This window comes from Penicillium psychrosexuale, assembly GCF_028828465.1.
Source record: "Penicillium psychrosexuale strain IBT 29551 chromosome Unknown utg000003l, whole genome shotgun sequence".
NCBI lineage: Eukaryota > Fungi > Ascomycota > Eurotiomycetes > Eurotiales > Aspergillaceae > Penicillium > Penicillium psychrosexuale.
In genome coordinates, this window is record NW_026643188.1 from 554,902 (window position 1) to 579,057 (window position 24,156).

The 24,156-nt window shown below is 49.7% G+C and overlaps 12 protein-coding genes across 12 annotated transcripts; 5 read left to right on the plus strand and 7 right to left on the minus strand.

Annotated features, from left to right (window-relative positions):
- Nucleotides 1-587: 587 nt before the first annotated feature.
- N7518_004124 (uncharacterized protein) lies at nt 588-1,384 on the plus strand (the record flags this gene model as incomplete). The annotated part of the gene is made up of 2 exons (XM_057185051.1): nt 588-673; nt 721-1,384. 2 exons carry the CDS (start codon nt 588-590, stop codon nt 1,382-1,384), a joined length of 750 nt encoding a protein of 249 aa, XP_057041821.1.
- Nucleotides 1,385-1,448: 64 nt separating this feature from the next.
- On the minus strand, nt 1,449-2,544 carry N7518_004125 (uncharacterized protein; the record flags this gene model as incomplete). The annotated part of the gene is made up of 2 exons (XM_057185052.1): nt 1,449-2,052; nt 2,108-2,544. 2 exons carry the CDS (start codon nt 2,542-2,544, stop codon nt 1,449-1,451), a joined length of 1,041 nt encoding a protein of 346 aa, XP_057041822.1.
- Nucleotides 2,545-6,169: 3,625 nt separating this feature from the next.
- On the minus strand, nt 6,170-8,069 carry N7518_004126 (uncharacterized protein; the record flags this gene model as incomplete). Its single annotated transcript, XM_057185053.1, has 4 exons — nt 6,170-6,504; nt 6,554-7,135; nt 7,190-7,932; nt 8,002-8,069. 4 exons carry the CDS (start codon nt 8,067-8,069, stop codon nt 6,170-6,172), a joined length of 1,728 nt encoding a protein of 575 aa, XP_057041823.1.
- A 685-nt stretch (nt 8,070-8,754) lies between these two features.
- Nucleotides 8,755-9,285, minus strand: N7518_004127 (mitochondrial 37S ribosomal uS14m domain-containing protein; the record flags this gene model as incomplete). The annotated part of the gene is made up of 3 exons (XM_057185054.1): nt 8,755-8,817; nt 8,875-9,046; nt 9,158-9,285. 3 exons carry the CDS (start codon nt 9,283-9,285, stop codon nt 8,755-8,757), a joined length of 363 nt encoding a protein of 120 aa, XP_057041824.1.
- Nucleotides 9,286-9,801: 516 nt separating this feature from the next.
- On the minus strand, nt 9,802-10,484 carry N7518_004128 (F1F0 ATP synthase subunit i). Its single transcript, XM_057185055.1, has 4 exons — nt 10,406-10,484; nt 10,295-10,324; nt 10,120-10,170; nt 9,802-9,993 (listed from the first exon to the last, which is right to left on the minus strand). The coding sequence occupies exons 1-4, from the start codon at nt 10,440-10,442 to the stop codon at nt 9,929-9,931; spliced, it is 183 nt and encodes a 60-aa protein (XP_057041825.1). The 5' UTR covers nt 10,443-10,484; the 3' UTR covers nt 9,802-9,928.
- A 164-nt stretch (nt 10,485-10,648) lies between these two features.
- Nucleotides 10,649-11,260, plus strand: N7518_004129 (DASH complex subunit SPC19; the record flags this gene model as incomplete). Its single annotated transcript, XM_057185056.1, has 2 exons — nt 10,649-10,780; nt 10,853-11,260. 2 exons carry the CDS (start codon nt 10,649-10,651, stop codon nt 11,258-11,260), a joined length of 540 nt encoding a protein of 179 aa, XP_057041826.1.
- A 595-nt stretch (nt 11,261-11,855) lies between these two features.
- N7518_004130 (tRNA methyltransferase RSM22) lies at nt 11,856-14,339 on the minus strand (the record flags this gene model as incomplete). The annotated part of the gene is made up of 1 exon (XM_057185057.1): nt 11,856-14,339. One exon carries the CDS (start codon nt 14,337-14,339, stop codon nt 11,856-11,858), a length of 2,484 nt encoding a protein of 827 aa, XP_057041827.1.
- A 413-nt stretch (nt 14,340-14,752) lies between these two features.
- N7518_004131 (uncharacterized protein) lies at nt 14,753-15,938 on the minus strand (the record flags this gene model as incomplete). Its single annotated transcript, XM_057185058.1, has 4 exons — nt 14,753-15,133; nt 15,194-15,499; nt 15,560-15,745; nt 15,873-15,938. The coding sequence occupies 4 exons, from the start codon at nt 15,936-15,938 to the stop codon at nt 14,753-14,755; spliced, it is 939 nt and encodes a 312-aa protein (XP_057041828.1).
- Nucleotides 15,939-16,549: 611 nt separating this feature from the next.
- On the plus strand, nt 16,550-17,492 carry N7518_004132 (SUR7/PalI family protein; the record flags this gene model as incomplete). The annotated part of the gene is made up of 4 exons (XM_057185059.1): nt 16,550-16,562; nt 16,624-16,918; nt 16,984-17,166; nt 17,231-17,492. The coding sequence occupies 4 exons, from the start codon at nt 16,550-16,552 to the stop codon at nt 17,490-17,492; spliced, it is 753 nt and encodes a 250-aa protein (XP_057041829.1).
- Nucleotides 17,493-18,366: 874 nt separating this feature from the next.
- On the minus strand, nt 18,367-20,172 carry N7518_004133 (ribosome-associated complex protein SSZ1; the record flags this gene model as incomplete). Its single annotated transcript, XM_057185060.1, has 3 exons — nt 18,367-19,931; nt 19,982-20,018; nt 20,074-20,172. 3 exons carry the CDS (start codon nt 20,170-20,172, stop codon nt 18,367-18,369), a joined length of 1,701 nt encoding a protein of 566 aa, XP_057041830.1.
- Nucleotides 20,173-20,552: 380 nt separating this feature from the next.
- Nucleotides 20,553-21,368, plus strand: N7518_004134 (exosome non-catalytic core subunit RRP40; the record flags this gene model as incomplete). The annotated part of the gene is made up of 1 exon (XM_057185061.1): nt 20,553-21,368. One exon carries the CDS (start codon nt 20,553-20,555, stop codon nt 21,366-21,368), a length of 816 nt encoding a protein of 271 aa, XP_057041831.1.
- Nucleotides 21,369-21,852: 484 nt separating this feature from the next.
- Nucleotides 21,853-24,033, plus strand: N7518_004135 (MYB DNA-binding domain protein; the record flags this gene model as incomplete). Its single annotated transcript, XM_057185062.1, has 2 exons — nt 21,853-21,916; nt 21,974-24,033. The coding sequence occupies 2 exons, from the start codon at nt 21,853-21,855 to the stop codon at nt 24,031-24,033; spliced, it is 2,124 nt and encodes a 707-aa protein (XP_057041832.1).
- Between the last annotated feature and the right edge of the window lie 123 nt (nt 24,034-24,156).

A 24,156-nucleotide genomic window follows, 5' to 3' on the forward strand; every position in this document is an offset into this window, starting at 1 on the left:
ACATCCTCTTACCATCCTCTTACCACCCACTTTACCATCCTCCTGCAAAGAAAGATCATCCCCTGCCCTAGGACCAATGGTACAGCTATATTCGAAAACAGATTCCTCTCTGACAGACACGCGTTGTTTCTCGGCTCATAATCCACTGCGGTCAGCATCAATAACAAGTAGGTATGAGTGGCTGGCTAGGTCAAGGCAGAATTCACGCGTTTCTCGCCACAAGGGCTCATGACCAATGACCGTCGGTATGTAACCGCTGATTTTTCCAATGTCTGCTGTTTGCCCGTTTACGCGTTCTCATCCTGGAGGCATGCATAATCGCTTGCGCCGAGCACGCTTAGGCCCTGTGAGCCGCTTCAAATGACAAGGTTCCCCACTTGCGAGATTTTTTCCCTCGCACTCGCTCGACCAATTAGTTATGACAGGGATGAAGCAATCTTGTCCGAGCCAGCACATAAATAGAGACGATGTTCTCAATCCTTCTCCTTCCTTTCCGAGTTATCCAGCTACAGTAGTTATTTCATCATTTACTATTCCTCGATTGGAAGCATCTCGGTTGCACGACAGCACAGGAAATTCGAGTCACAATGGCCGCTATAGTTTCTTCGCCTCCCACTCTTCCCAGACTTGATAAGGCTCTGGAGATCCAGGACTTTAGCAAGAGCTGTGCTCTGTACGAAACCAATCCCATATATCACACACGTAGCTAACGTTTTATAGATACAACGAGCTTCTCGATGATGCGGATCAGCCTGCCGTTGCTGATGAGCACATTGAGAATCTAGCGGGAATGTTCGTCCGTCACAAGGCTGACAAGTTTCTTGGTATTCACTTGATCCACGGCCACTTCAAAATCCCCAAGAACACCGTCATGCTTGGGACCAACTTCGATAACAACTCCCTTCGATGGACGAGAATCACCAATATCAGCGGCATCGACCCCTCCCGTGTCCATGGGCATATTTTCGCCCTCACTCAGGACGGCTTGTGCGCGTACGAGTTACAAGATGGGCCTCTTCCGGATCTGTCCAGCGTTGGACCTGGATTCCTTGATGAGTTCCTCGCGTATATTCTCAACAACAATCTCACCAGCCTCATTGGCCTCCAAGTCCTTGGCTGCGGAGATGGCTCCATGGACGAGCTTATTCTAGATGAAGGAACTGTCATGGTGGATTCACTTTCTGTGAAAAACACTGTGCCGACCCGCATTACAGGCTGGAAATTCGAGACTTCCGATGGCAACCCACGTGTTTGCGCATCAAACGAAACACATGCGAAAATCAACACGGGTAATCACAGGGTCTTCAATGCAGGAAAGCCTATTCCTAAGTTGGAGAATGTCGAAGACTTGAAAGCCGCTCTTGCTATGGCCGGTGTCCTTTAGTGCTATGTTTTGTATCCAGTTGCCTAGTCATTTTCACATTCTCTTTTCTCTCTAGTTCATCTTATCATACCAAGTCCGTGAACCTCGTAGCTGGATTAATCAAAAGCCCGTCTAAATCACGCATACCATATGCTCCACTTTCATCATCATCAGAAATCGGTACTGGCTTCGGCTCATTCGGAAGACGACTTGTGAAGCCAAGCCACAACAGTACTCCAACAATCCTTGCAGCTTTAATGGTTTTGATCGTTTCATTGTCCACTCCGGTTTCTTGACTGAACGTGCTCCAGAAAATCTCATCCAAAAGGCGATAATCATCATACCTAGACCAGCCATGTTTTAAGTGGATCTTACTTATCAAACGATCATGAGCGTAGAGATTTATGCCGAATGGAGCAATCTCAGCTTCGGCCCAATCAATCACGCCGAGCAGATTGCAAGACTTTTCGTCCACCAGCATGTTGAAGGAACCAAAATCATTGTGTAGTAGCACCAAAGGAAGTGAAAAGATAGCCGGCAACGAGTCAAGAGACTTCTTGATCAATGGATGGAATCGAATGGGGAGAGAAGTAAGTAATAAGTTCAGGTCTCGTTTGTACTGATGACACAGACTCTTGCGGTACGTTTGATCAATATCCTGAGGACCTTTCCAAGATAGAGCAAAGAATCTATATAGTAAGACATATAATCAGTATATATATCACGTAGAAATGAATCACATACTTTGCGTTGTCGGCCACAAGATTTTGGCGCCAGTGAGAGAACTCGAGCGAGTTTTCAGGTACATTACCGTTATAGGCTAGAATAAAATCCAGGTAAGAGATGCCTGGCATTCGGTTCATAACGTATATGTAAAGAGGTTCTTTACTCTCATGATCTTCCCCAATCTGTCCCTTAAAGGAGATCTGGGGTGTCAAGGTACCGTAAATGGCTTTGACGAGGTTCATAATATCCATGTTCAGTGCTAGGGACTTCAGACGATACTGCATGACGAATTCGGCGTTAGGGCCAGCATAGACGGTATAGCTACATACGCCTTGCACGTCGACTGGAGTGACATTTCCACCAAGATGCTCACTCGCATAGTTGTCACAGGCTGAGCGAGTCGTCGTAGTCTTCTCGAAGAATGCGACAATTTCTTGTTCAACCTCGTAATTCATATCGATGGTAGCCGTGGTTTTGCGTTCGAAATGTTTGAAACTAGAATAGATTCAGTAGAAGAGCTGTTAGGAGGAAACCAACTTAACAAAGCACAAGAATGACGAGAGGAAGAGCGGTGTGCTGACAAATAGGGGCTGGGGGCTGGTTTGCCAATCTACCTTCAAGCGAGAAAGCCCTTCTCTACACGGTAGAAAAAGTGAGCTTACTACAGGTCAATCCCAACATTACAACTAAGCCCGCCTAGGAAGGCTTGGGCAGGTCTGGATAATGTTCTTGTAAAGAAAACCAACATTATTAACGAAGAAAAACATGGTAGGGAAAATATAATGACTTTGAGCAGCCGTAACATGCAAGGCAATGTACGATGTTGGTAAGGTACGGAAACACGTTTGTCTCATGTATCTAAAAAAAGTACAAGGTTTCCAAGTATTGTGGCTGATCTGACTCGAAACAGTGGCTGTGCATATTAGTCAGAAGAGCCGTAAGTACCTTACGAAGATAAACATTGAGCACGTGTATCAATACGGAACCAAAACAGGTATGGCCAAGCTGATTGATAACGTGATGCTACTCGGCACGGTAAAAGTATTCAATGGTGTTCGGTCGTGGTTTTAATTTTTACAAGCTCGATTGTGTAAGGAAAAAGCGGTCTTCAAAGAGAAATTGAGTTGCTGAAAGTATGGCATCACACATTGGCTGGCCTAGGAACAATCGTTACTTGACCTGAACTAGCACCAAGCTGACATGCCCAGGGAATTTTATTGAAATATTGGCAGCAAACTGCTTGAGTATCCGACGGGCTGGTAGGTTGAGCAGCAGCCGGAGAAGGGGACCTTTTGTTGTCGTCTCAAACCAAATCGATTAAGAATCAGGCTACCGTGTCTTCGCACCATCAGATGCATCTTCCATACTCCACCCAAATTCTTGCTGGACACTAGCAATATCCCAAGATAGGATAAATTTGGTCTGACAGGTTAAAGTCACATGGCAAATGGACGCCTATAAGTCAGGACTGAATGATACAACGAAAAACCTGCACATGAGGCTCTCTCCATAACCGTAATAGGCCCGAGGCTATACAGTCATATTATGTATCTGCTCCATGGTGAGGGAAGAACGGCACTTTTCCACTCTCAATCGCATTCGCACCACCTTTCTACTCTCTCTTTCGGTCGACAAAAGCGACGCTGCGAGTCTGTACCTTTCTGGGCACCTGGTCCAGTACTTTGCAAGCCCCTATTAGGCTGCCAAGCTCGTGAGCTTCTGGAACCATACTATTGAGCATGTTGATCAACATATAGCGTGGGAGGGGCAATCGTTGGTATGTCTCACTTGACTGAAGCACACGAGACTCGAAAACCTCCCTGTGCCTGAGAAGAAGAAGGGGCAGGGCATACGCAAGTAGAAGTGGGTTTTGGTAGGTGGAATCAGACCAGGGAGTTCAAGCACGGATCTGCCTCCTCTCAGGTCTCAAGGAAGCTCATGTTAGAAAGCCCCGTCCGCTGTAGTTCTCCTGCGTAATACTCTTGGCAACCACACCACTTGTACCCGAATGAAGTCCACGTACATGTTTCATTTGGGCCTTTGGAACTTATTGCGACATCAGAGGTCGTATCAAGCATATGCGAGTCACGTCTCAACAATCAGTGGCTTGAATATGTTTCCCTCGCTATCCAATTGTCTTTATTTCAGAGGTATTCAGCAGCAGTGAATTTTGAAACTGTCAACTGCCCACACTAGAGCATACAATCCCTTCATCTTGGAATTCTTCCATAGAGACATCTGCTTCCACATGTGGCTTTGGAATAAATCGCCACTGTAAGCAAACAATCACTGCACTCTGCAGCATCAGAAGAATCTGTATAACAACGTCATATTAGTCTTTTTTTTCTAACGGAAGATGGTTTTGTAGAGACAAACTCGGAATGCTGACGGTTTGTAAACTTATGGACAGACTGAGTTCTTTATAGAGGGAAATAGTAGCGCTTCTATGTCCTCGGTGAAATCAAGACGATCTTGGTCCGATTCGTGCATAGTATCGTTAGCCGCGTGTTCCGTCCACTCTGGAAGTGTCCTGAAGTTAAAACATGCATCTCCGTTGCTCCAGAATACCAACCGAGACGATGTTGGATTCATGGCCGAGCTTCCTAGGCTCTGGTTGGCTCGATGCTGATGAACATTTCCTTAGAGGAGCGTCAACGGAAACGATCGACGACAAAGTTGAAGCCTCGGTTATTCTTTTTAGAGGCTTTGAAGGCTTCCACAAGGGCGCAGACGCTTCGCTGCGCAGTTTTTGCGTTTTGGCAATGGAAGTAGTGAATCGCTTAGGTTCGGCCCTCACGAACAAAAAAAATGCCAATCTGGAGATCAATCAGTTGACGCGGATCAAGGAGTGAACGAAGGCTGGACCCACTGTGCGATATCCAAAGCAGACTTTGGTTTCGGTTAAGTAATTAAAAGGCAGAGGAATGAGGAGGGAAAGGCTCGATATATATCCCTTTTGTGATTGCATCACTTCAGGCGGAAATTTGGAGCGGGGAGAGAGTTCCTGGGAATTCGGCTTAGGTCTCACTAAATGGTCAGCTAAAACAAAATAGTTTATGGGCCTCATGAGTATCGTAATGCACTCTGGTTGGCTACTGGGAACACGCCGCGGGCTCCCAGGAGCTCATCAGGGAATTACTGTTGATTGTTTGTCTTCGGCTTACAATTTACTTAGCAATGGCGCGAATTATATGCTCAGGAAAAACTTCGGCTTGTGCGCTCATTGGTGGGAGAAGTGGTTCATCGTCGTCATCTGCTGAACACTGATTACTCTAGTTGCCCTGATACAGGGGATGATTCTAGATCTTCAGGGAAATCCATCCAGTAGCCCTCGCCCTGGTAGCAGTCCAAAGCCCGATTAGGGGATCGCCGGGCTGTAAGCGAAGTATTCCGAGGGGTATTCCCAGGAGCATAGGCTGAAATGGGAGATTGATAGGTCAATTGAGTAGCCCCACTGCGAGTTTTTCGCTTGGATAGGATCGAGACCGCTTGGATGAACGGTCACGTTGACGGCGCCAGTCCTTTTTTGATAGGATGGGATGGGGCAATCTAGATGGAAATGGTTACACGTGACGAGGCTAGCGTATCGCTTTTATTGATGTAGCTTACTCAGGTCGTTCAGTCCTCTACTCAGTGAGTGGATCAGATTGCTCATGTGATAGTCACATGATGCTTAATCGGCTTATGTAATGATCTGTGAGCGGGTCAGAGTGTTCAGGGGCGTGCTCAATTTTACTCTGAGATCAAAAAGCGGCAAGAGGTAAGCACTAAAATGGAAGGGGGAAGGTCTCGAGTGCCAGGCATTATCCGCTACATATGTACATATGTACTCACGTCGCATACAGTAAAATGGCCTGGGAAATTGATACGCTAGGTTTTATTGATTCGCTATCTCCGCAGATGGTTTTCATTCCCTTCTTTTTTTGTGCTTTTTGTATTTTCTAGCCAATTGACCTCAAGCAGGGAGGAAAGAACATGCATCTGCTCGCGAATAACCTCAGCGCAAAAGCAAAAATAAACCGGTAGGAACACCGGGAAACAAAAAATCCAGAGAAACCCAGGGCGCACTCCTCGGAGGATTTACTCTTGCCCTTCGTCCTCCTCTCGGATGGCCTGCAGATCACTGAGGTCGAACGGGCCAGTCTTACCGACGATTACGTCGTCATAGTAGGTTGGACTTTCCGGAACGGAAAGTGCGTCAGCAAGAAAGTCAGAAAGAACGTCAGGACCGCCAGGTACGGCGGAAGGAACATCACGAACACCAGGAGCATCAGAGGAAGTGCCAGGGGAAGCGCCAGGGGAAGCGTCAGGAAGCATGTCAACAAGCACGTCAAGCATGTCAAGAGTGCCAGAACCACCAGGAGCGCCAGGAGCGCCAGGAGTGTCAGGAGTGTCAGGAGGAGTGTTCGGAGCACCTGAAGGAGTTAGGAGTGCCAGGAACGGCAGGACGGACGCCAAACACACCATTGTTCTTATCTGCGTAAACAACCGAACGCTGACTGTCGTTATCGCTTTCGTTGTCACTATCGTCACTGGAGTACGACTTGTCATTGAAAAAAGTGGTCATTTCCTCGGTGAAATTGACGCCAGCCAGGAAGTCTTTAATCTGTTTCATAGCATCCAGGCTGTGCACTTCAATCTTGCCGCTAGGGAGTTTCGCCTGGTCTCCGTAGATCATTGCTCCGAGCTCAGCTGCGAAGTTGGGATTATACTGGCCCTTGACCACATCAAATCTCTCTATAGCCGCCGGGGAGTAATGCATAATGTTCATCCAGGTCAAGATGTGTCCCACACCACGAGTAATCATGCCCGACGACTTCGTGCCTTCGCCGGAGGAGTACGTGTTGCAACCATGAGGGAGGGTAAGGCCGCGCAGACGTGTACCAATTGGCTGATCACAGATGGTCCAGCCACGGCAACGGTATTTCATGAACCAGCCGAATAAGTCATTCTCCTCTGGGTCGGAAGCCTTGTTAGCGTTAGTGCTAACAATCGTCTCGGGGTTGATCAAGGACAGGGAGGAGATGTGGGGCATCCAGAAACTCCCTAGGACCATCTCAGTAAGCGAACTCTAGGTATTTTATTCAGTCAGACACTCACATCGATTCTTCAGGTATGCCATGGCAGCATGGCCGCCCTCAGACAGGCCAATGACGTCGATTCTGGCATCGACTCGGAAGTTACCGCGCATCAAGACTTGCTCGAAGATATTCCGGACATGATCATCGATGGAGATGTTGCCCCTAATAATGTTACGAGCACCCAGTGAACGTTCGCGGTGCACGGCAGAGGCACGATGTTGGCCATGAAGACTGTCTGTGGTCATCGCCGAGCCACCATTTCCATTGTACCAGACGGTTTGGCCCGCGTTCGCAAGAATAAGAGCATTCGGCGAATCTAGAGAATTCTCACCGAGCAGACCCTTTGCAAAGCCCAGGATCGAACCGAAAGAGATGCCATCGTCGCAAGCGTCACGGTACGAGAAGACGCCCAGATCCTCGACAATCTCACCGAATAAAACAACAACTCGAGGTGCAGCGGTCACGTTGCCCGACACCATGATGGGAAGCTGCTGCTTGCTGCCCTCGGGGACCTTCATGAAATGCATGCCCATTCCCAGGAGCCGGTCAATGATGCTGATGTGAATCGCTTCTGTGGAGTTGTTAGCGCCAAATGATTCATCCAAACCATATTCTAGGATGGAAATGAATCTGAGGGTTAGCTCACTGTGAAGGGCCTCAATGTGGACCTGGTTTATGCGGTCACTTCGGTTGATCTTGTATCGAGGGCCCTGGCCCGGGGCGTCGATGTAACGAATCTTGTCATCTTTGGTGATGACGAATCTGTACCATTCAATGGACTGTTAGACTCCAAGGCTGAGATGTCACGTTGAAAACCACGGAAAAACTTACCCAAGTTCCAGCAGGTCTTCAGGGAAGACGATGTCATCGGGGAGGAGATCCTCCGAAATGCTGTTCATTGTGGCGAAGCTTCAAATCAATGTGTGAGGTTGATTTGAGAAGAAGGTCAAAGGGACAAAAGGGGAAGATGGGTGATGGTTATGAGTGATGGTTAAATAGAAGAGGAAGAGGAAGAAGAAAACGAAAGGAAGAGGTGGGAGGTTTTATACGAGCAGGACCAGAAGGCGCCGCAGTTTCGAACGCGATTTCAGGACAGGACACGATATGATTATGGCAAGTATCGAGGAGCTGCCTACTTGCGCAATTACTGGGGATGATGCGAATATGAAGAATCTTCTCACTGATATTGAGGATGATATACACCACTGAGCTGATATGATGAATTACCAGTCAGGTATCAATCAAATCAGCCGGGCTGATCTGCAACTAACCACCATGATAGAAGCAAACAACCCAATTGAGACGATCTCAACACTGCCAACAAAGAAAGCCTGATCTCACGACATCAGCAAACGAGGATCAGGCAACGCCTAGGCCTGTCAATAAGTCAATGCCTACGCCGAGAGTAGCAGAGTTTGAACCGGAGGATCCAAAAATAACAAAAAGATTTGATTTCTCGACTAATGAGAGATGCATACTGTACATGCTTCCACCCCATGGAAGGAAAGAAGAAAACGCCATCGTGCAAACAATTCAACTAGATTTCTCCACATATTACAGAGAACCAGCAATAATCTCATACAATTACCAACTGGCCTTCCTCACGCCGGGGAGTTCACCAGCGAGGGCTTGCATACGGAATTGGTACTATAGAAAAAGATAGTGTTAGCAATATGAGGCCACTGGCTGGAGTCTCCCACTTACTCTGTTGATTCTGAAATCGCGGAAGACACTGCGGGCAGTGCCTGATGCCACACAACGGTTCTTGATCTGCGTAGGGCGAGTATAGGGGTGCATCTGCGCCAATTGGAGCTGAGCCTGCGCGCGCACTCGGCCAGAGAGAGAGGTGTTGCGGATCATGTAGCGGAGAGCTTGTCTGCGAAGGAAGACAGAGTCAGCATTTGTGTTTCAATTCCCAGCGTTTTCCAGCTCGGGATATCCATCCTCGGTCAAGCTGGAGCATCTAGGAGAAGGACAGTGTTCGTACCGTTCTGGCTCAGTCTGCTCGAAGGCCATGCGCTTGTTGTTGTCCCGAATCAAGCGGGTATTGACAAATCCAGAGAGATCAAGCTTCTTGGGCCGGAAAAGCCCTGCCATTTTAGTCGTTTTACTCATTTTGGCGTGTTTAATTGGGGATATTGCGGAGTTGAGGTCGGAAAACGATTGTCCTTCGGCCAGGCGGAGTTGGCGAAAATTGGATGCCCGATCGGGTTTAGCGTATTTGATGCAAGAGAGCGGCCCTACTTTACTACGAATATTGTGAGGGATAGCTATTACAATCAAAATTAAATGACACAGCATTGTAAATAAGGGAAAATTCCACTTATGGCGCGGTCGCAAAGAAGTGGAAAACGAGCCCTAAGTGAGATAACGCCGCTATGAGCAGATATGAAGTATACAGTCCAAACCCTATAGCTTTACCTGTAAATCAACAGGCTCCGGAATATTCGGCTTAGGTTACTTTCCTTGCTCTGAAATATAGGTTATCATCCAGCAGAAGAGACACTACAAAAGGAAAAGGCGCCTTGCTCAGAATGGTACTGGTACAGCTTGTGAATTGATCCAAGTCACCCCAATCGAAGTGAATACACTCTATATGCTTGAACAGGGGAAAACTGCTCGCAGAGTAACCACAAAAAGTGCAAGCCGGCCATTGATGACCTGGGCTATCTCCGGCCGCCCACACATCGCGACGGTTCGTCCCGCTCCTCTTCAACGAACAAGTGGGATCTCAAAATGCATTCATTGTCGACCCAATTTAGTGGTCAGCCTTGCCAGCGGGCTTAGCGTTGACGTTGCGGGGGTCGTTCTTGTACTGAGCGGCTGTACGGATATGAATGTTAGTAATTGACACTCGCAGATGCTTATCATAGCGTCGTTTTGTGGATATTGTCGCATGGGACCGCAAAATCGGCGTCATCTATGAATAGCCGTGCAGAGTGGACTCACTGTTGGACAGAGCGTTCTGGAGAGAGTTGACACCGTAGAGCACAATGAGGCCTGGAGAGGAGAATCGTCAGAGTAGTGTTCCATCAATGACCGCTGAATGGGTGCAGTATTCTTAATTGGCAATCCATGCGTTCCGGATTGTCAGGGCATTTCGGGATTTCAAGGACATGCGTACCGGCAGCGAAGAAGGGAGTCATAGGTGTGGCTGTAAAAGAACATATGCGTCAGTCAATGGTCCTCATATCGTTCTCCGACAAGTCATGATCGTGGTCCAAAAAACACATACCCAGAGCGCCGGGGAACTTCTTTCCGAGGAGAGACATTTTGACAGGTGAATCGAATGCGGGGAGAATTCGGCGTTCGGGAAGATGGTGAGGCAGGAGGACGGAAGAGGAGAAGTGAGGTTTGGGAGGTTTGCCCGGTCCAGAGGCCACGCCGCCTTAAAGGCGGTGTCATGCCGCTTTTACAGCCCGATCTATCCCGGCCACTGTAAACAATCATCTCCAAATTGAGCTTCAAATCGCACACTATGGCAGCTTCATTGTCTTCCTCGGTTTCCTCATTACGATCCTCTCTTCAGATTTTGGACAACTCTATATCCACCCTCGATGCGGGCGTGAACGATTTCCCTCGTTTATGTAAAGTCCTCCAGACAACTCGCGTATGCTCTCCCAAAGTGTCATCCAAGAGGAGAAACGTGAAGCTATAAGTCTAACCATTTGTCTTTGAATAGCACTTTGAGCTCCTCCCGGAGCCTACATTACGCGAAGCGCAGCAATCCCTCCTTGACGAAATCACTCCCAGCATCGCCCACCTCCTCACACTATCATCGAACCATGTTGAAAAGCTCGCGCGCCGCGAACAAGGCCTAAAGGCGAAATGCGACCTGCAAGAAGGTCGGCTCTCATCCACCCCGGAAAGCCGGTCATCAGCTACTCGCAGCCAACCTCAAAGCAGCTCACTGCGGGGTCGCATGGTGGGGTCCGGCGCTGGCTCGTCGGGTAATGCAGCAGCATCCAAGGCAGCAGAGTTGAGAAGACTCGTGCAGAAGAAAGAACGGCTCAAGTTCGCAGTCGATCGATTAGAGTTGCAAAGCACACAGAAGCAAAGGCAGTTGCGAAAGAGTATGGCTGCGCAGTGAATGCGGCGGTGTCACTTTGCGAGATAGGAATATCTGCTATTACGAAAACCGACTAGCTTGTCAGTAGGATTTGGCTTCAACCTGACTTTCATCTGATTTCAATCCATGTCATTCTTGACTGTGAGTGATGCGCCAGCTCCGGCTAGAACAGCACCAAGCCTGAAGCCAGCGACTGTCTTTCTCAGAACATCAATGCCTCTCGCGCCCAGTGCAATTCAAAGAACTTCGTGTTCATTGCAGTGCTCCACTCAGACAAGGCTTCCGTGACTATTGGCGCTTCTTGGGCTTGGCTCAGTTCCCCCAGGTCGTGACAAGACTATGCTTCATTACGACCGACTTAGTGGAATGCCCAACCGTCTCATTGGAGAGAGGAAAATTGACTCGGGGCTAAATGACGCCTATCAGATACCTATCAAATATTAATTAGAGTGAAGATGCTATAGTTACATCTGTAGAAGTGAGAATAATATCCTAGTGTACAAACAAGATCCAATCCGCCCCCCGTCCCAATGCCAAATGCTGCCAGTAGTTAGTATAGTACGTGTTTTCGAACATCCAAATCCCAAAAAAAAGAATTGCGCCAAATCAAAGCCACTTATTCGTCGGCAGAACGCTTGTTGTACACTTGACGAAGCTTCTTTTTATCATTATGCTTCTTCCAACTGGGGATATGCTGGCCCCTCTTTTTGACAGGGACATCCGGAATATCCGAGTCATCAACTGCATAGTCTTCATCCTCCTCTCCTTCATTCTCAAAGTCACCCTCTTCCTCTGCGTCACGCATAGAATTCTTGGTCGCCGCACGGCGGGCCAGACGCTCCTTCTTACCCTCACCATGCTTATCGCCAAGGTTCAGGTTGCGCGCAATGCGGGTTTTGGCTCCCAGGGCCCAAAGGTCTCCCCAATGAGACTTGCGGGCGTCGCGGTAGGCCTGGCGACTGTAAGAGCGCGGGACGGTCCAGCGCTCAATTTTGCCGGCGGGTGTGCAGAGATCGAAGATGACATGGCCGCGGCGTTTCATGGGTGGGTAAATGGCGCGGGGAAGGGACAGAGCGTGGAATGCTGGTTTGTTGGGGATATCAGACTCCTCGGGGTCCTCGAATCCTTCAAATGCGGCATCTGTAGCCTCGGAATCTTGACGAATTGCTTGCTCTTGTCGTAGGTCTACGCCACGCTGCACGGCGAGGTAGCTGAATTTAAGATCTTCGTGGTTGCGGTCTTTCGCTCCCATGATGCGCTGCAGGAATGGAGGGCGAATGTATCGCTGCTCAAAATGGCAGTAGTCCCTACGACCCTTCGTAGCACCTGCAGAATTGTGCATCGGGCAGGTTGAGTGGTTGGTGCAGGGGGCCACGATCATGCCGCGCTCCTTCTCAATGACCTCGCGTTGGTCGGGGTCTTCGAGGAAGTTGTCAAATTCGGTAGAGCCGGGACTTGCGATATGGCGCTTCAAGAGCATTTCACGAGCGCCAGAGATAGCCTCGAAGCCCTTCTGGCGGCCCTTCTCGAGCAGAATTAAAATACCCCCGTTGGGGTTCAAAAGAGACCATAGGTTCTCCACGTGCTGTTTACGCTCATATTCTTCTTCAAGGCCGAGAAGAGAGTGTGGTGCGATGATGATATCGTACTGCTTGCGTTTAGGGGCCTTCCGCGAGTCGTCAATTGTAGGCTTCCCGCGCACATGGACGTAATCAGGTAGTCGTGGGAGGAAAGTGGTGTTTTCCAGAATGGCAGAAGCGCGCAGCCGAAGGGCATCGGAGCCTGTCAGCACAGTTGATCTCCCAAATGGGATGGGTGCTCCCGCGGGATGATCGGGCACCATGAGCTCCCATTCTGCGCGGATGATATCTCTCCAGGCCAGGATGCCGGCACCACCACCGTTGGCATCAAGAACGTTTGGGCCACCCTCTTGAGCGATGAGACGGCGGATCCAATCGACGCCCAATCGCTTGCGAATCTCAACCATAACACTGAGGGTCGATGCGTAGATTCCAGGGTACAGGGCTGCCAAATATGCGTTGGCCTCCATTTCTCCCATTTGACGCTGCGAAGCCTGGAGAGCGACAGGAAGCTGTGGTAATTGGGCACGCGGAGGTGCCGTTGTACTCGAATGGGGCAATCCTGGTCCTCCAAACAGGCGCCGAGCAGTCTCGGAAATGTGCTTGTTCGAGAATTCCGATAGAATTACCGATATGGGACCAGTGACAGTATCCTGGGGCAGATGGATAGTTGAAGGATCAGTTCCGTATTTTCCCTCGAGGGTGAGTGGATGCATTCTTGGAGCGGAGTCAGGAACTGCCTCGTTCTCAAATTCCTCGAGCATGACCTCGCCGCCCAACTGCTCTGCCACTTCTCTGGTCCGCTGCATGGCAAGTGTTTCCCGCTCTTCCTCTTCCGGGGAAAAATCCATATCATAGACGAGTGGGGCATCGTCCTCGGCGACAGCGTTTCCTTCTAAATCGACTTCCTCCCACCCTCCTTGTCCATCTTCGCGGAGCAAGCTCAGATCTTCCTCTTCCTCAACCGTTTCTTCAACTTCCCGCCGAATGATCGGTTCTCCATAGAGGCGGGCGTATATCTGGAGCTCGGCATCGTCCAACAACCCCCCTGGCAATTCATCTCCAAAGCGCTGTTTAATCATGTGTACCCACGAGTCTGCGGTGTGTTCGTCTCGCTGGCCGATCAGGTCCATGAGCTCGTCTCTTTCACCCTCTCCCATCATTTCCAGCTCTTCGAGTATTTGTACCATTTCTGCCTCATTTTCGCCGATTCGATCGATTAGGGTATTGATATCATCTGGTTCGGTGGATTGGCTAGGTTGAGGTGGCAAGTCGGCGGATGCTGGGCCTGACAAAAACCTCCGCTGAGGCTGACATTGTGATGCTGTGTTCCTTCGGTGCGCCAAACTACTAGACGCGACCAAAGGCGACGGTTTCTGGACGAAAGTGCGTTGCTGTGTAGGTATCACACGGTTGGCAGGTCCGCGAAGCTGTCGCGATCCAGAAGGGCGAGAAAAGGTGTGAAATAGTTCGCGTGATTGCGACCGACTGACGCCTGATGCTGAAGACCAGGACAACATTTTCCAACTCTTGTCGACAGTCCCTTTTCGAGAGGTTGAGAGAGGAAAAAAAAGAAAATGGCCAAGCCTAGAAAAAGATGCCAAGATGGTCCTGCGGGCCCATCACAAACTGCGGGCCTCTCATTGGCTGGTCCCCCGGTCGGTTCTACAGTACCTATCAAAGATCTATAACATCCGAGAACGCTTTTTTTTTTTGTTGGTACATATCTAGGAATATGAGGTTATATTGCTGATATATTTCATACGGCATGCTAACAAAGTCCTAGCCCTAGGAAACCTTAAGGTGGCCGCTAAAAACATATCTCAACCTACCATTCAATACTTCTAAAGGCCCTAACTCGAATACTAAATGAATCAAGTATTGCAACAAACGGCTGTTCATATTCAAATGCAGTAGGGTATCAATAAAATAACTAAGCCTCGCTCTCCGTATCTTCATCGCCCATGAGCACTCGCAGCGCAGCAACGCACCGCATCACTTCATGCTCAAGGGCCGATAGTTTCGCCATGACCGCCATCAGACTAGGATCTTGGCTCTCCACCCGCACCTTCTCCTTAACACGAACTTCTTCTCCCTGCCATTGAAAAAGGCTGCCGGCCTCATCATGGGTTGGCGCTCGCGAGCCGAATATCCGATCTCGTAGCGAGAACCCGGTCAGGGAGATATCTGAGGAAAAAGCAGTTGGCGCGTGATTGAGGGCAGTGGGCTCTAGAGTCCGAAGGACAAGGACCAGGGCAGAGTCTGTGATGGAGAGATGGAAAGAAAGGTGCGGCGGAAGCGGAGGGTCAAACATCTGTGTAGTATACATATCAGCAAAATATCGAAGGACTTCTGTCGAAGAAATCGAACATACATCTTCGGTGGCACTGGTATCCCACCACTTGCCTCGCGTCTCATCGCTTTCTCCTTTCAACATTTGTCGCGCCTCACTGATTGTCTCAAGCAAAAGGTGTAGTTGACTGAAAATGAAGCCAGCGTTGAGAGGATCGCCTGTCCACGTGCTCACATCCACAATATCCAGGCTCTGAGCCACGAGATCTCGAACCGATACCAGCTGTCGAAGTACGAGTTCTGGAGCTCCAGGGGACTGGGATATGTTCAGTCGGGTGCTGGGGGCACCCCGAGGAGGCGGGAGCGATGCAAGACGAAGTTGAACATCCTAGAAAGATATCGGTTTAGTTGCATATTCATTGGTCTTCCCCACACTCAAGATACATACGCCTTTCACGACCTTGGTGCCGACTCTAGTCACGAAGCCCTTGACACTTTCCGACCGTAAGGAGGACAGCACCAAGGTTGACCCCGGTTCTCGAGGAGCTAAGAGGGCGACACATTCTTGCAGACCTTCCTTCAATGAGGCAAGCGAATCCTGCAGCGAATGCAATAGCCATTCTAGCTCTCGGGCCTAAGATAAGACGTTGTTGGCATTATACTAAAAAGGCTCCACACTCCTTCATGGATCATAGCTACAGCCAACCAGGCCTCCATGAAGAGATCGCCTGTTGTAGGGGTCCATATATTGTTTTACATACCAGCGCAGTGTCCGCCTCACGGTTGATCTGCTCTGCGGGCAGTGGCGGGTATGCCCAGGTCGCCATTACAACGTTGTACGGGTTGGGAGGTACGCAGTGTGTACCCTTGGTCGAGTCTGGGGATCGGGTTGGGCAGACAAGTTTTTTTTTTTTTTTTCGTTAAGGCACAGGAGTGGGTAAGACCGAAATCTTGGAAGGTTCATATGTGATGGTCCACGATGGTCCACGTCACTTTCTTTCCAAAGGGCCAATGTTGTTGCGAGAGGTGCAACGTCGGTTGGTTGTTGACCTCGTCATGGACCGCCTGGGACTAACCCGATCTGGTGTAGCGCGGAAAGTAGAGTGCGGGCTAACCAGGAACGGCTAGTCAATCAGGTGCAACCATGACGTTATGATCATCGATGGGCTTGAGCTTTGTAGAGAGGAGAGGAGAGCAGGATGATGCCCACTCGTCATTATATCACACTACCCAGTGCCCACTGCCGGATACCCCGGCTGCTCTTATATGTATCCATATACCAGCTAGCGTTTGTCGCTTCAAATTCTGACACCTTCTCTTTCATATCTTGACACTCTCCTTGAGCAACTCATTCTTTTTTGAGATCAGAGACAAACCTTCGAAAAGAAAAAAAAAGCCCCTCAATTCCCAGTGCGACCTATAATAAGCGCCAAACAAAATGGGTTTCAGCAGTAAGTTGATTGGCCCCTGATCAACAACTCTACAACACCTTAATCTGATCGTCGTCTCTAGGAGCAACATTGGGCTTTACGGGCCTGTTTTTCATGGCAGGAGCGATTTTGCTGATCTTCCTCACTCTGTTGGGAGGTGTACGCAACAGCAACCCGCTGAACCAAATCTACTTCCTCGAGGCAGACACGGGAAATATCCCAGGCGCAGCATCGACCTCGCGATGGACATTCTGGAACCTCTGTGGAGTGACCAACGGCAGGAGTGACTGCGGAGAGACCCATGTGGATTTCCCATTCGACCCCCCAAGCCATCGTAACTTTAACACGACCGAAAATATCCCTCATCAGTTTGTCGGGTAGGTTCCCAACTGATATATCCTAATTTACCGGGTCGCGCTAACCATACATACGCGCGCTATAGATCGAAGCACTACTTCTTGATGTCGCGCTTCATGTTCCCCTTCATCATCATCGGTCTGTTCTTCGCCGTGTGCTCTTTCTTCACTGGCATGCTGGCCATGTGCACCCGCATCGCCAGCTACCTCTCCGGTTTCCTGGCCTGGATCGGTTTGACTTTCCAGGTCATCACGACCTGTCTCATGACGTATGTATCACTATAATCGGAACTTAGTTTGTCCCAAAGACACAATGCTAACTATATTTCATAGTGCTGTCTTTGTCCAGGGCCGCCACGCGTTCAAGAGTAACGGCCAGGACGCACACCTGGGTGTCAAGGCATTCGCCTTCATGTGGACCGCATCCGTTTGCCAGTTCCTTTCATGCTTGATGTACTGCCTCGGTGGTGCCGTCGGCCGAAAAGATACCAGCGGTGGATACAGTGGACGCAAGGAGCGCCGCCGTGGTTTCTTCTCCTCGCAGCGCTCAAACAGCGTGAAAAGCCAGAAGAAGGAGGGCACGAGCTTCGCTTAAATGGATATACCTCAAGCCATGAAAAGCCCGCTTCCTCATTTCGACAACGAGCCGGAGCACCTGAAAATGTCGACTTGAAAACGTCGATCTCTGGACCATTTCACACACGACTTTGTATTCCTGCGTTGATATCCCCTTTGAGAGTTTATTCTTTCTTCAGGAGGCCGCTTGTTACACTTCGATCTTGTCAATCTGCATCTGATAGACCCGGATGCAGCCTGGGAGATCGAACCACCCACACTCGCTTAATGCTATTACGAACCCCTCACGATCTTTACCACATGATAAATCTACGGCCTTCCTGTATAAGATGGCAATTGAGCATTCTTCGCGCCATACTCTCCCTGCCTTGAGTCCGGTTATGTTTTCTAAGGCACTCGAGCCTTTGATGATCTGTTGATGAATCCCATGGTTCGATGATTCTCCCCGATTTGAAGATCATGCAGGAATTTGTGCTTTCGGTTGCGAACCTATCTAATCTAGTTGTAATATAATATCTACCACCGTTATTTGATGATCTTTGCGATGTAAATGGTATAAAGTCATATAGCTTGGATTCTTGTGTAACCACGCTTTGGAGCAAAACCAGTCTCAATGATTATTCCTTGTAGAGCAGAAGGAGAAATGTCGACTGATACGCCAGAAAATGAATAGGACCTAACAGAGTGAAGCTGGCTGAAAAGAGAACCAGTATTGATTGGTTGCATATAACTGAGTCTATTTAAGAACTAATAAAGGGAAAGACTCCATGACGGTAACTGCAGTACAAATCGTGGACAAAAAGAAAAATCACAGCCTCTATCAGTCATGCATGCATCATCACACCATAAACGAAATCCAACATTTTTATTTTTATTTCACGAGGAAAAAAAACCTAAGCGGAGCCGTTGACGGCACCACGGACAGCGTTCTGGGAGCCAACCTCGCGGACGGCGATCTGCAGACCAAGATCGGCATTGACGTGGACCATGACCTCGATCTTGCTGCCAGCCTTGACACCCTTCACGGCGAGCTCAGCAACGGGATTCTCGGTCTTCCAGATGATCTCGCGGGTCTCCTCTTCCTCCTCGTCCTCGGAATCGAAATCGGAGTCATCCTCGTCTTGGGCGGGCTTGTCCTCCTTAGCCTTGGGCTCAGGCTTGGTGACCTTGATTTCACGAGCACCCTCGCACACGCGGACCAGAACATCGCCACCCTCCTTGGGGGCGAAGTACTGAGCGATGCGGCGGGCGGGGAGGGCAGTCTCGGCGCCGAGGAGGGGCTGGAAGGTAGTCTCGGTCTGGGAGGTGAACTCGACACCGATAGCCTTAGTCAGGTGAGGGGTGACAGTGACCATAGGGTGGATGGACTGCTCGATGTCCTCGTGGTCGAACTCCTGGACGAGGGAAGCTTGGAAGGCGGCTCCACGGGCAGACAGCTCGGAGGGATTAACGGCAGTGACAGAGGTGGCGGGAGCCAGGATTTTGGTCTTCTCGGGGAAGATGTTGCTGGCCAGGCTGGCGAGCTTGGGGGTGTGGGAAACACCGCCTGAGAAGATGACCTCATCAATGTCAAGGACGTCGAGCCCGGCCTTCTTAACAACCTGCTCGATCAGAGCAGTGAATTGGCTGAAGACCTTGCCGGAAAGAAGCTCGAAACGGGTGCGGTTAATGGTAGAACCGTAGTCAACACCGTCAACCAGGGACTCAATGCTCAGCTGAGCGTTGCTGCTCAGGCTGAGGGCCTTGCGGGTGGCCTCACACTCAAGCTTCAGCTTGGCCAGACCACGAGCGTTTTCGCGGGGGTCAGTCTTGTGCTTCTTCATGAACTCCTTGGCGAAGTGGTCAATGATGATCTTATCCAGGGAGGCACCACCAAGCTCGTAGTCGTGGGCAGTAGCCAAGATAGTGTACATGCCACCGCGGCAGGCAACAACGGCAACATCCGAACGGGTGCCACCGAAGTCAGCAACGACAACCAGCTTATCGACAACAGTCGCCTCGGGGCGAGCATCGTAAGCCACAACAGCGGCAACGGGCTCGTGGATCAGTTGGAGAACGTCGAGACCAGCAGCCTTAGCGGAGGCAACAAGGGCCTCACGCTGGGCATCGGTGAAATCGGTGGGAATGGTGATAACGGCGGCGTTGACATCCTTACCAAGGTAGTCTGAGGCGGAGCGTCTCAGACGCTGGAAGTGACGGGTGGTGATCTCAGAAACAGTGACAGTGTTAGGGGTCTCGCTCGAGGTGTCGCGGATGGTGAAAGCGATAGTCGAGCCCTGCTGCTGGGGGTGGGCCGACTGGTGGCAGGGAGTAGGGTCGATCGACTTGAATTCCTTGCCGAGGAAATCGCGGAAGTATGCGACGGTGTTGGCGGAGTTACGAACAAGCTGGGCCTTGGCTTGTGTGCCGTGGTACTCCTCGCCGTCGATATAAGAAAGGATGGAAGGAATTTGACGATCTGAGTATGTTAATTCAAATTCTCAACTCGTGGGGCTTGATTGTCCTCACCTCCCTCCTCGTTGGCAATAACCTCAGCCTTGCCCTCCTATAAATGTGTCAGTCACCGTTCTTTGACCTAAAGAATGAATATCAGGACGTACAGGCGAGATACGGGCAATCGAACTGCATGAGTTACCAAAGGAGATACCGATAGCAAAGCGCTCCGCCTCAGCGGGCGCACTGTTGGCAGCGTCACCCATGTCGAAGTTGTAAATATGTACTTTTTTGGATTAAAAGAATAAGGATCTCACGTTACGGCGTGAGAGTAGATCCGGGGGTATCGGAGGTAATTGGTGGAAATCTCGATTGAGGGGGAACGATCGAAAAAGATTTTTGAAGATTTTCGTCTGCCGCAAATGTGGCTAGTAGTTATCGATAGTGGTTGTGGCGTTGTCGATAAGGCATCGCGGGCATTCAATGAGGTCACGTGGTGATAAGAAATGTCGTTTTCTTTCCAACAATGCGCAAAAGCAGTCGCATCTATCTGCCCGAGAGAAATCCAGCAATAAGCATTGGTCCTCTTCCCTCGGAGTATTCTACACTTAGGATATTTTCAGAATACAGCTATCAGTCTAGCATCATGACTGCCCTTGTCCTATTACCTAGCGATGAGGTACCTCAAGACCATCTTCCTACCAACAACTCCAACCCTCTACGACTAGGTCCCGGCCTCCGTATCCTATCACAGCCCTCTTCAAATGGGTCCAATCATGTCTTAACAGCAACACAGGCCGGTCTGTTGACGACCGATGCGAAACGAAACACCGTCTCGCTTCTTTCTTTCCCGAATCGCCGATACATTCCCACCGTCAACGACTTCGTCATTGCTCAGATCCACCACTCCAGCGTTGATTTCTTTCACTGCATGGTAACTCCACACACGGCCCACGCGCTTCTGGGTCAGCTGTCCTTTGAGGGCGCATCCAAGAAGACAAGGCCAATGTTGAAGCAAGGCGAGCTGGTGTATGCCCGGGTACAGTCCGTGGGACTCGGTGCCGGCGCCGAAGTTGAACTCACCTGTGTCAACCCAGCAACTGGCAAGGCTGATGGAGGATTGGGACCCTTGACAGGTGGAATGGTATTTGATGTTTCAACTGGTATGGCGGCCCGGTTGATTCGAGCAAGCTCCACTTCTGCCGAGAACACGGATGCAATTGAAGGGCTGGCTGTTCTTTCTGAACTTGGAAAAAAGCTGGAGAGCTTGGGAGGATTTGAGATTGCAGTTGGCCGCAATGGAAAGGTGTGGGTGGACTGCTCTATCGCTGCAGAAAGTGCTGTCAAGGTCACTGTTGCAATTGGGCGCTGTCTACAGGAGACCGATCAGCAAAATCTTCACACTCATGACCAAAAGAAACTAGTGATGAAAATCCTAAGGGATATGAAGCTCGTGTCCTGACTGTGTCAGTAGGACCTAGAGTATTGGTTTCGCGACTTGCATTTGCTTTTTATGTTCTTTATGCCAGCATGTACACTATTAATGCAATCATGAGCATGATACCTGCCAGCACTGTGTTCAACGAATGCTAAATGTCTGAATACATAATACATTTGTTATGCAACACTGTATAGAGTACATGAGTCTCCGTAGAGAAGTTGTACAATGGCCAGCCATTGTTTGGGACTGTTCAATAATTCTGCTTTATATCTTTAGCATATTTTATCTTAGTCCTAAGTCCTTTCTTCTTTGTGATTCTATTTTTCTCCTACAACCATCGACAATTGTACTGTAGCAATTGATATAGTTCCACATAGGCGGTCAGCCTCAGCGGTGAACCCAATTGCCGCATTGCACGCCGTAAATTTTGAAGAAGCTCGGTCTCTCCTTTTCATTGCAGCAGCTAATCTTCCCCCCTCCCTACTCATTGTTGCAGCTCATTGCCATGGGAAATACATCCTCTCAGCTCGAACCATACCCTGAAATTCCTGACGATTTTGAAGATATCGGTTGGTGAAATCACTTGATCTTCACGCGACTCGGTACTAAAATTTGCAATCTGACAGTCCCTGAAACTCCCAATCCTTCCAAGGTTGGCGGGACGAAGAAAAATAATAAGAAACACATCTCATCAGAAACCGAAGCATTATCTCCAGTAATTGGGAAAGCCCATGGTACAGAGCGCCCCTCAGAATTAGACTTGAACATGTCGAATCCTTCAAAGCGAAAGCGCGACTCGGAACCCGAGCGCAAGAAAAAGACGAAGAAGCCTCGCAAATCAGAAAAGTCCGTTGCCGAGTCACCTTCACCAGAAAGAAGCTCACCCCGCTTTGAAATTGCTATTCACAATGCCTCCACTCCCAGCCAACCCACTCCATCAAAGCCTAAGTCTTCGTCAAAGAAGGTCCGCAAGCAGAATGGTAAAAACTTGAATATCCTCACTTCATCCACTGCTCAACCTACTCTCGACTCAACGGTTGCAGAAGGACCGTCCGCTTTAAAGCAGCTGGCTGCCACCAAGCGAACTCCAGCCCCTGACTCGCCCAACACTGAGGATAGCAACGCGCCAGGAGGCAAGACCAAGGGAGTTAGAAGCTCGCGCGTCAGGAAGAGGGATAACTTGAAAATTGGCTTCTATACGCCGGATGAAGTGCGAAAAATCGAAGCGTACAAAGTCAATGTCTGTACCATGCATGGCATTCCTAGTGCCAAATTCGACGAGATGGTTCAGCATTCTGAGCGTACCCGTGAATCAAGCGTCGAATCTCCATTCTTCTCGTATGGCATCCTCAAAGGCGACTTTTGGGACGAGATCTACGCTCTTCTTCCGGACCGTGATCGGCGATCTGTATACCGATTCATGCGCCGACACTTCCAAGCTTCGGCTCAAAGGGCACACGAATGGTCGAAGGAACAAGATGATGAGCTTATCGAGCTCCACGCCCAACACGGTCCGAAATGGACTTTCATTGGTAAGCTCATTGGGCGCAGTGATGACGATGTCACTCAGCGCTGGAGGAACAAGCTCGAGCACCAGAACACCATGAACCAAGGTGCGTGGTCGGAGGAAGAACACAAGATGTTCCTTGACGCCGTGGAATCGACGTGGGTCACCATGAAGCCAATGCTTCCCGATAAGGCAGGCAAGGACATGTACGAGCTGGATGAGCGCCTCATTGTATGGGGTAACATTAGCAAGGAGATTGGTTATGTGCGGTCTCGACAACAATGTGCAGACAAATGGCGCAAGATCGTGAAACAGGTCATGGTCCTGCGGGCCAATGGCCAGCCAGGCGCGGTGTTCGATCCCAAACTCGCTGCTAAGAAAAGTGCCCACTGGAACATGAGATTGGAGACGCAAAGGAAGAGCTCTCAATTCGTGAACGAGGATACTGATGACGACGAAGACATGATAACTACCACCCCGAGCTCAAAGCCCCATGATGAGGCAGCACCATCTTCCATTGTCAATGCCAATGCCGAGTCTGACCACGAAGCGCTGTCTAAAGAGGGTGAGCCCGACTTGCCCGAACCTCTCAAAAATGATATGAAGTCAAAGTCTAAGCGCAAACACAACGAAGATTCCGCGTCCGGTCCCATCGAGAAAGCCCTGTCATCTCCCGGCGCCCCCCAAAAGAGCAAGGAGGAGAGGAAGCGTGAGAAGAAGGAGAGGAAGGAGAGGAAGCGCGAGAAGAAGGAGCAACGAGAGAAGAAGAGGCAAGAGAACGAAAAGGGAGAGCAGATTGAGCAAGAAGTCACGGAAGACAAGGCCGCACGCAAAGAGCGAAAGCGGAAGAGGAGGGAGGAGAAGAAGCGAAAGATATTAGAAGAGGAACGTCTTGCTGCCTTGGAAGAGGAACGTCTCGCTGCCGAGGAGGCTAACCAGGCATCTGGCAGCGATGAGTCCCCTAAGGAGAAGAAAAAGTCCAAGAAGCAGAAACAAGCTTCCATTGGCAGCCCTATCTCTTTGGCCAAGCCCTCTCATTCTGTTGTCGAAGCATCCCCATCGCCCGCATCACCTGTTTCTCACGGTGCTGATGCTGTCGACGATGAATATGACTCGGACGGCGGAGATGAGGACAGCGAAGTTTACTTCAAGTACGAGAGTGACTCGGATGAGCTGTGAAACTTCATGAAATGAAGATTTTGCCTTTGCTATTGCTTGCTTTCTAGATTTAATTATACACTTGTTTGCTAGGATGTCAATTCTTATGAGAGCGAGCAGTAGAAGAAATCTTCCATAAAAATG

Bases quoted from the DNA above. Each gene is read 5' to 3' on its own strand.
- N7518_004128 (XM_057185055.1), bottom strand. From the start codon at position 10,442: ATGTCTCTCCTCGGAAAGAAGTTCCCCGGCGCTCTGG. The intron at 10,325-10,405 runs GTATGTGTTTTT...GTTCTTTTACAG, and splicing joins GAAGTTCCCCGGCGCTCTGG to CCACACCTATGACTCCCTTC. The intron at 9,994-10,119 runs GTGAGTCCACTC...ATATCCGTACAG, and splicing joins CCAGAACGCTCTGTCCAACA to CCGCTCAGTACAAGAACGAC.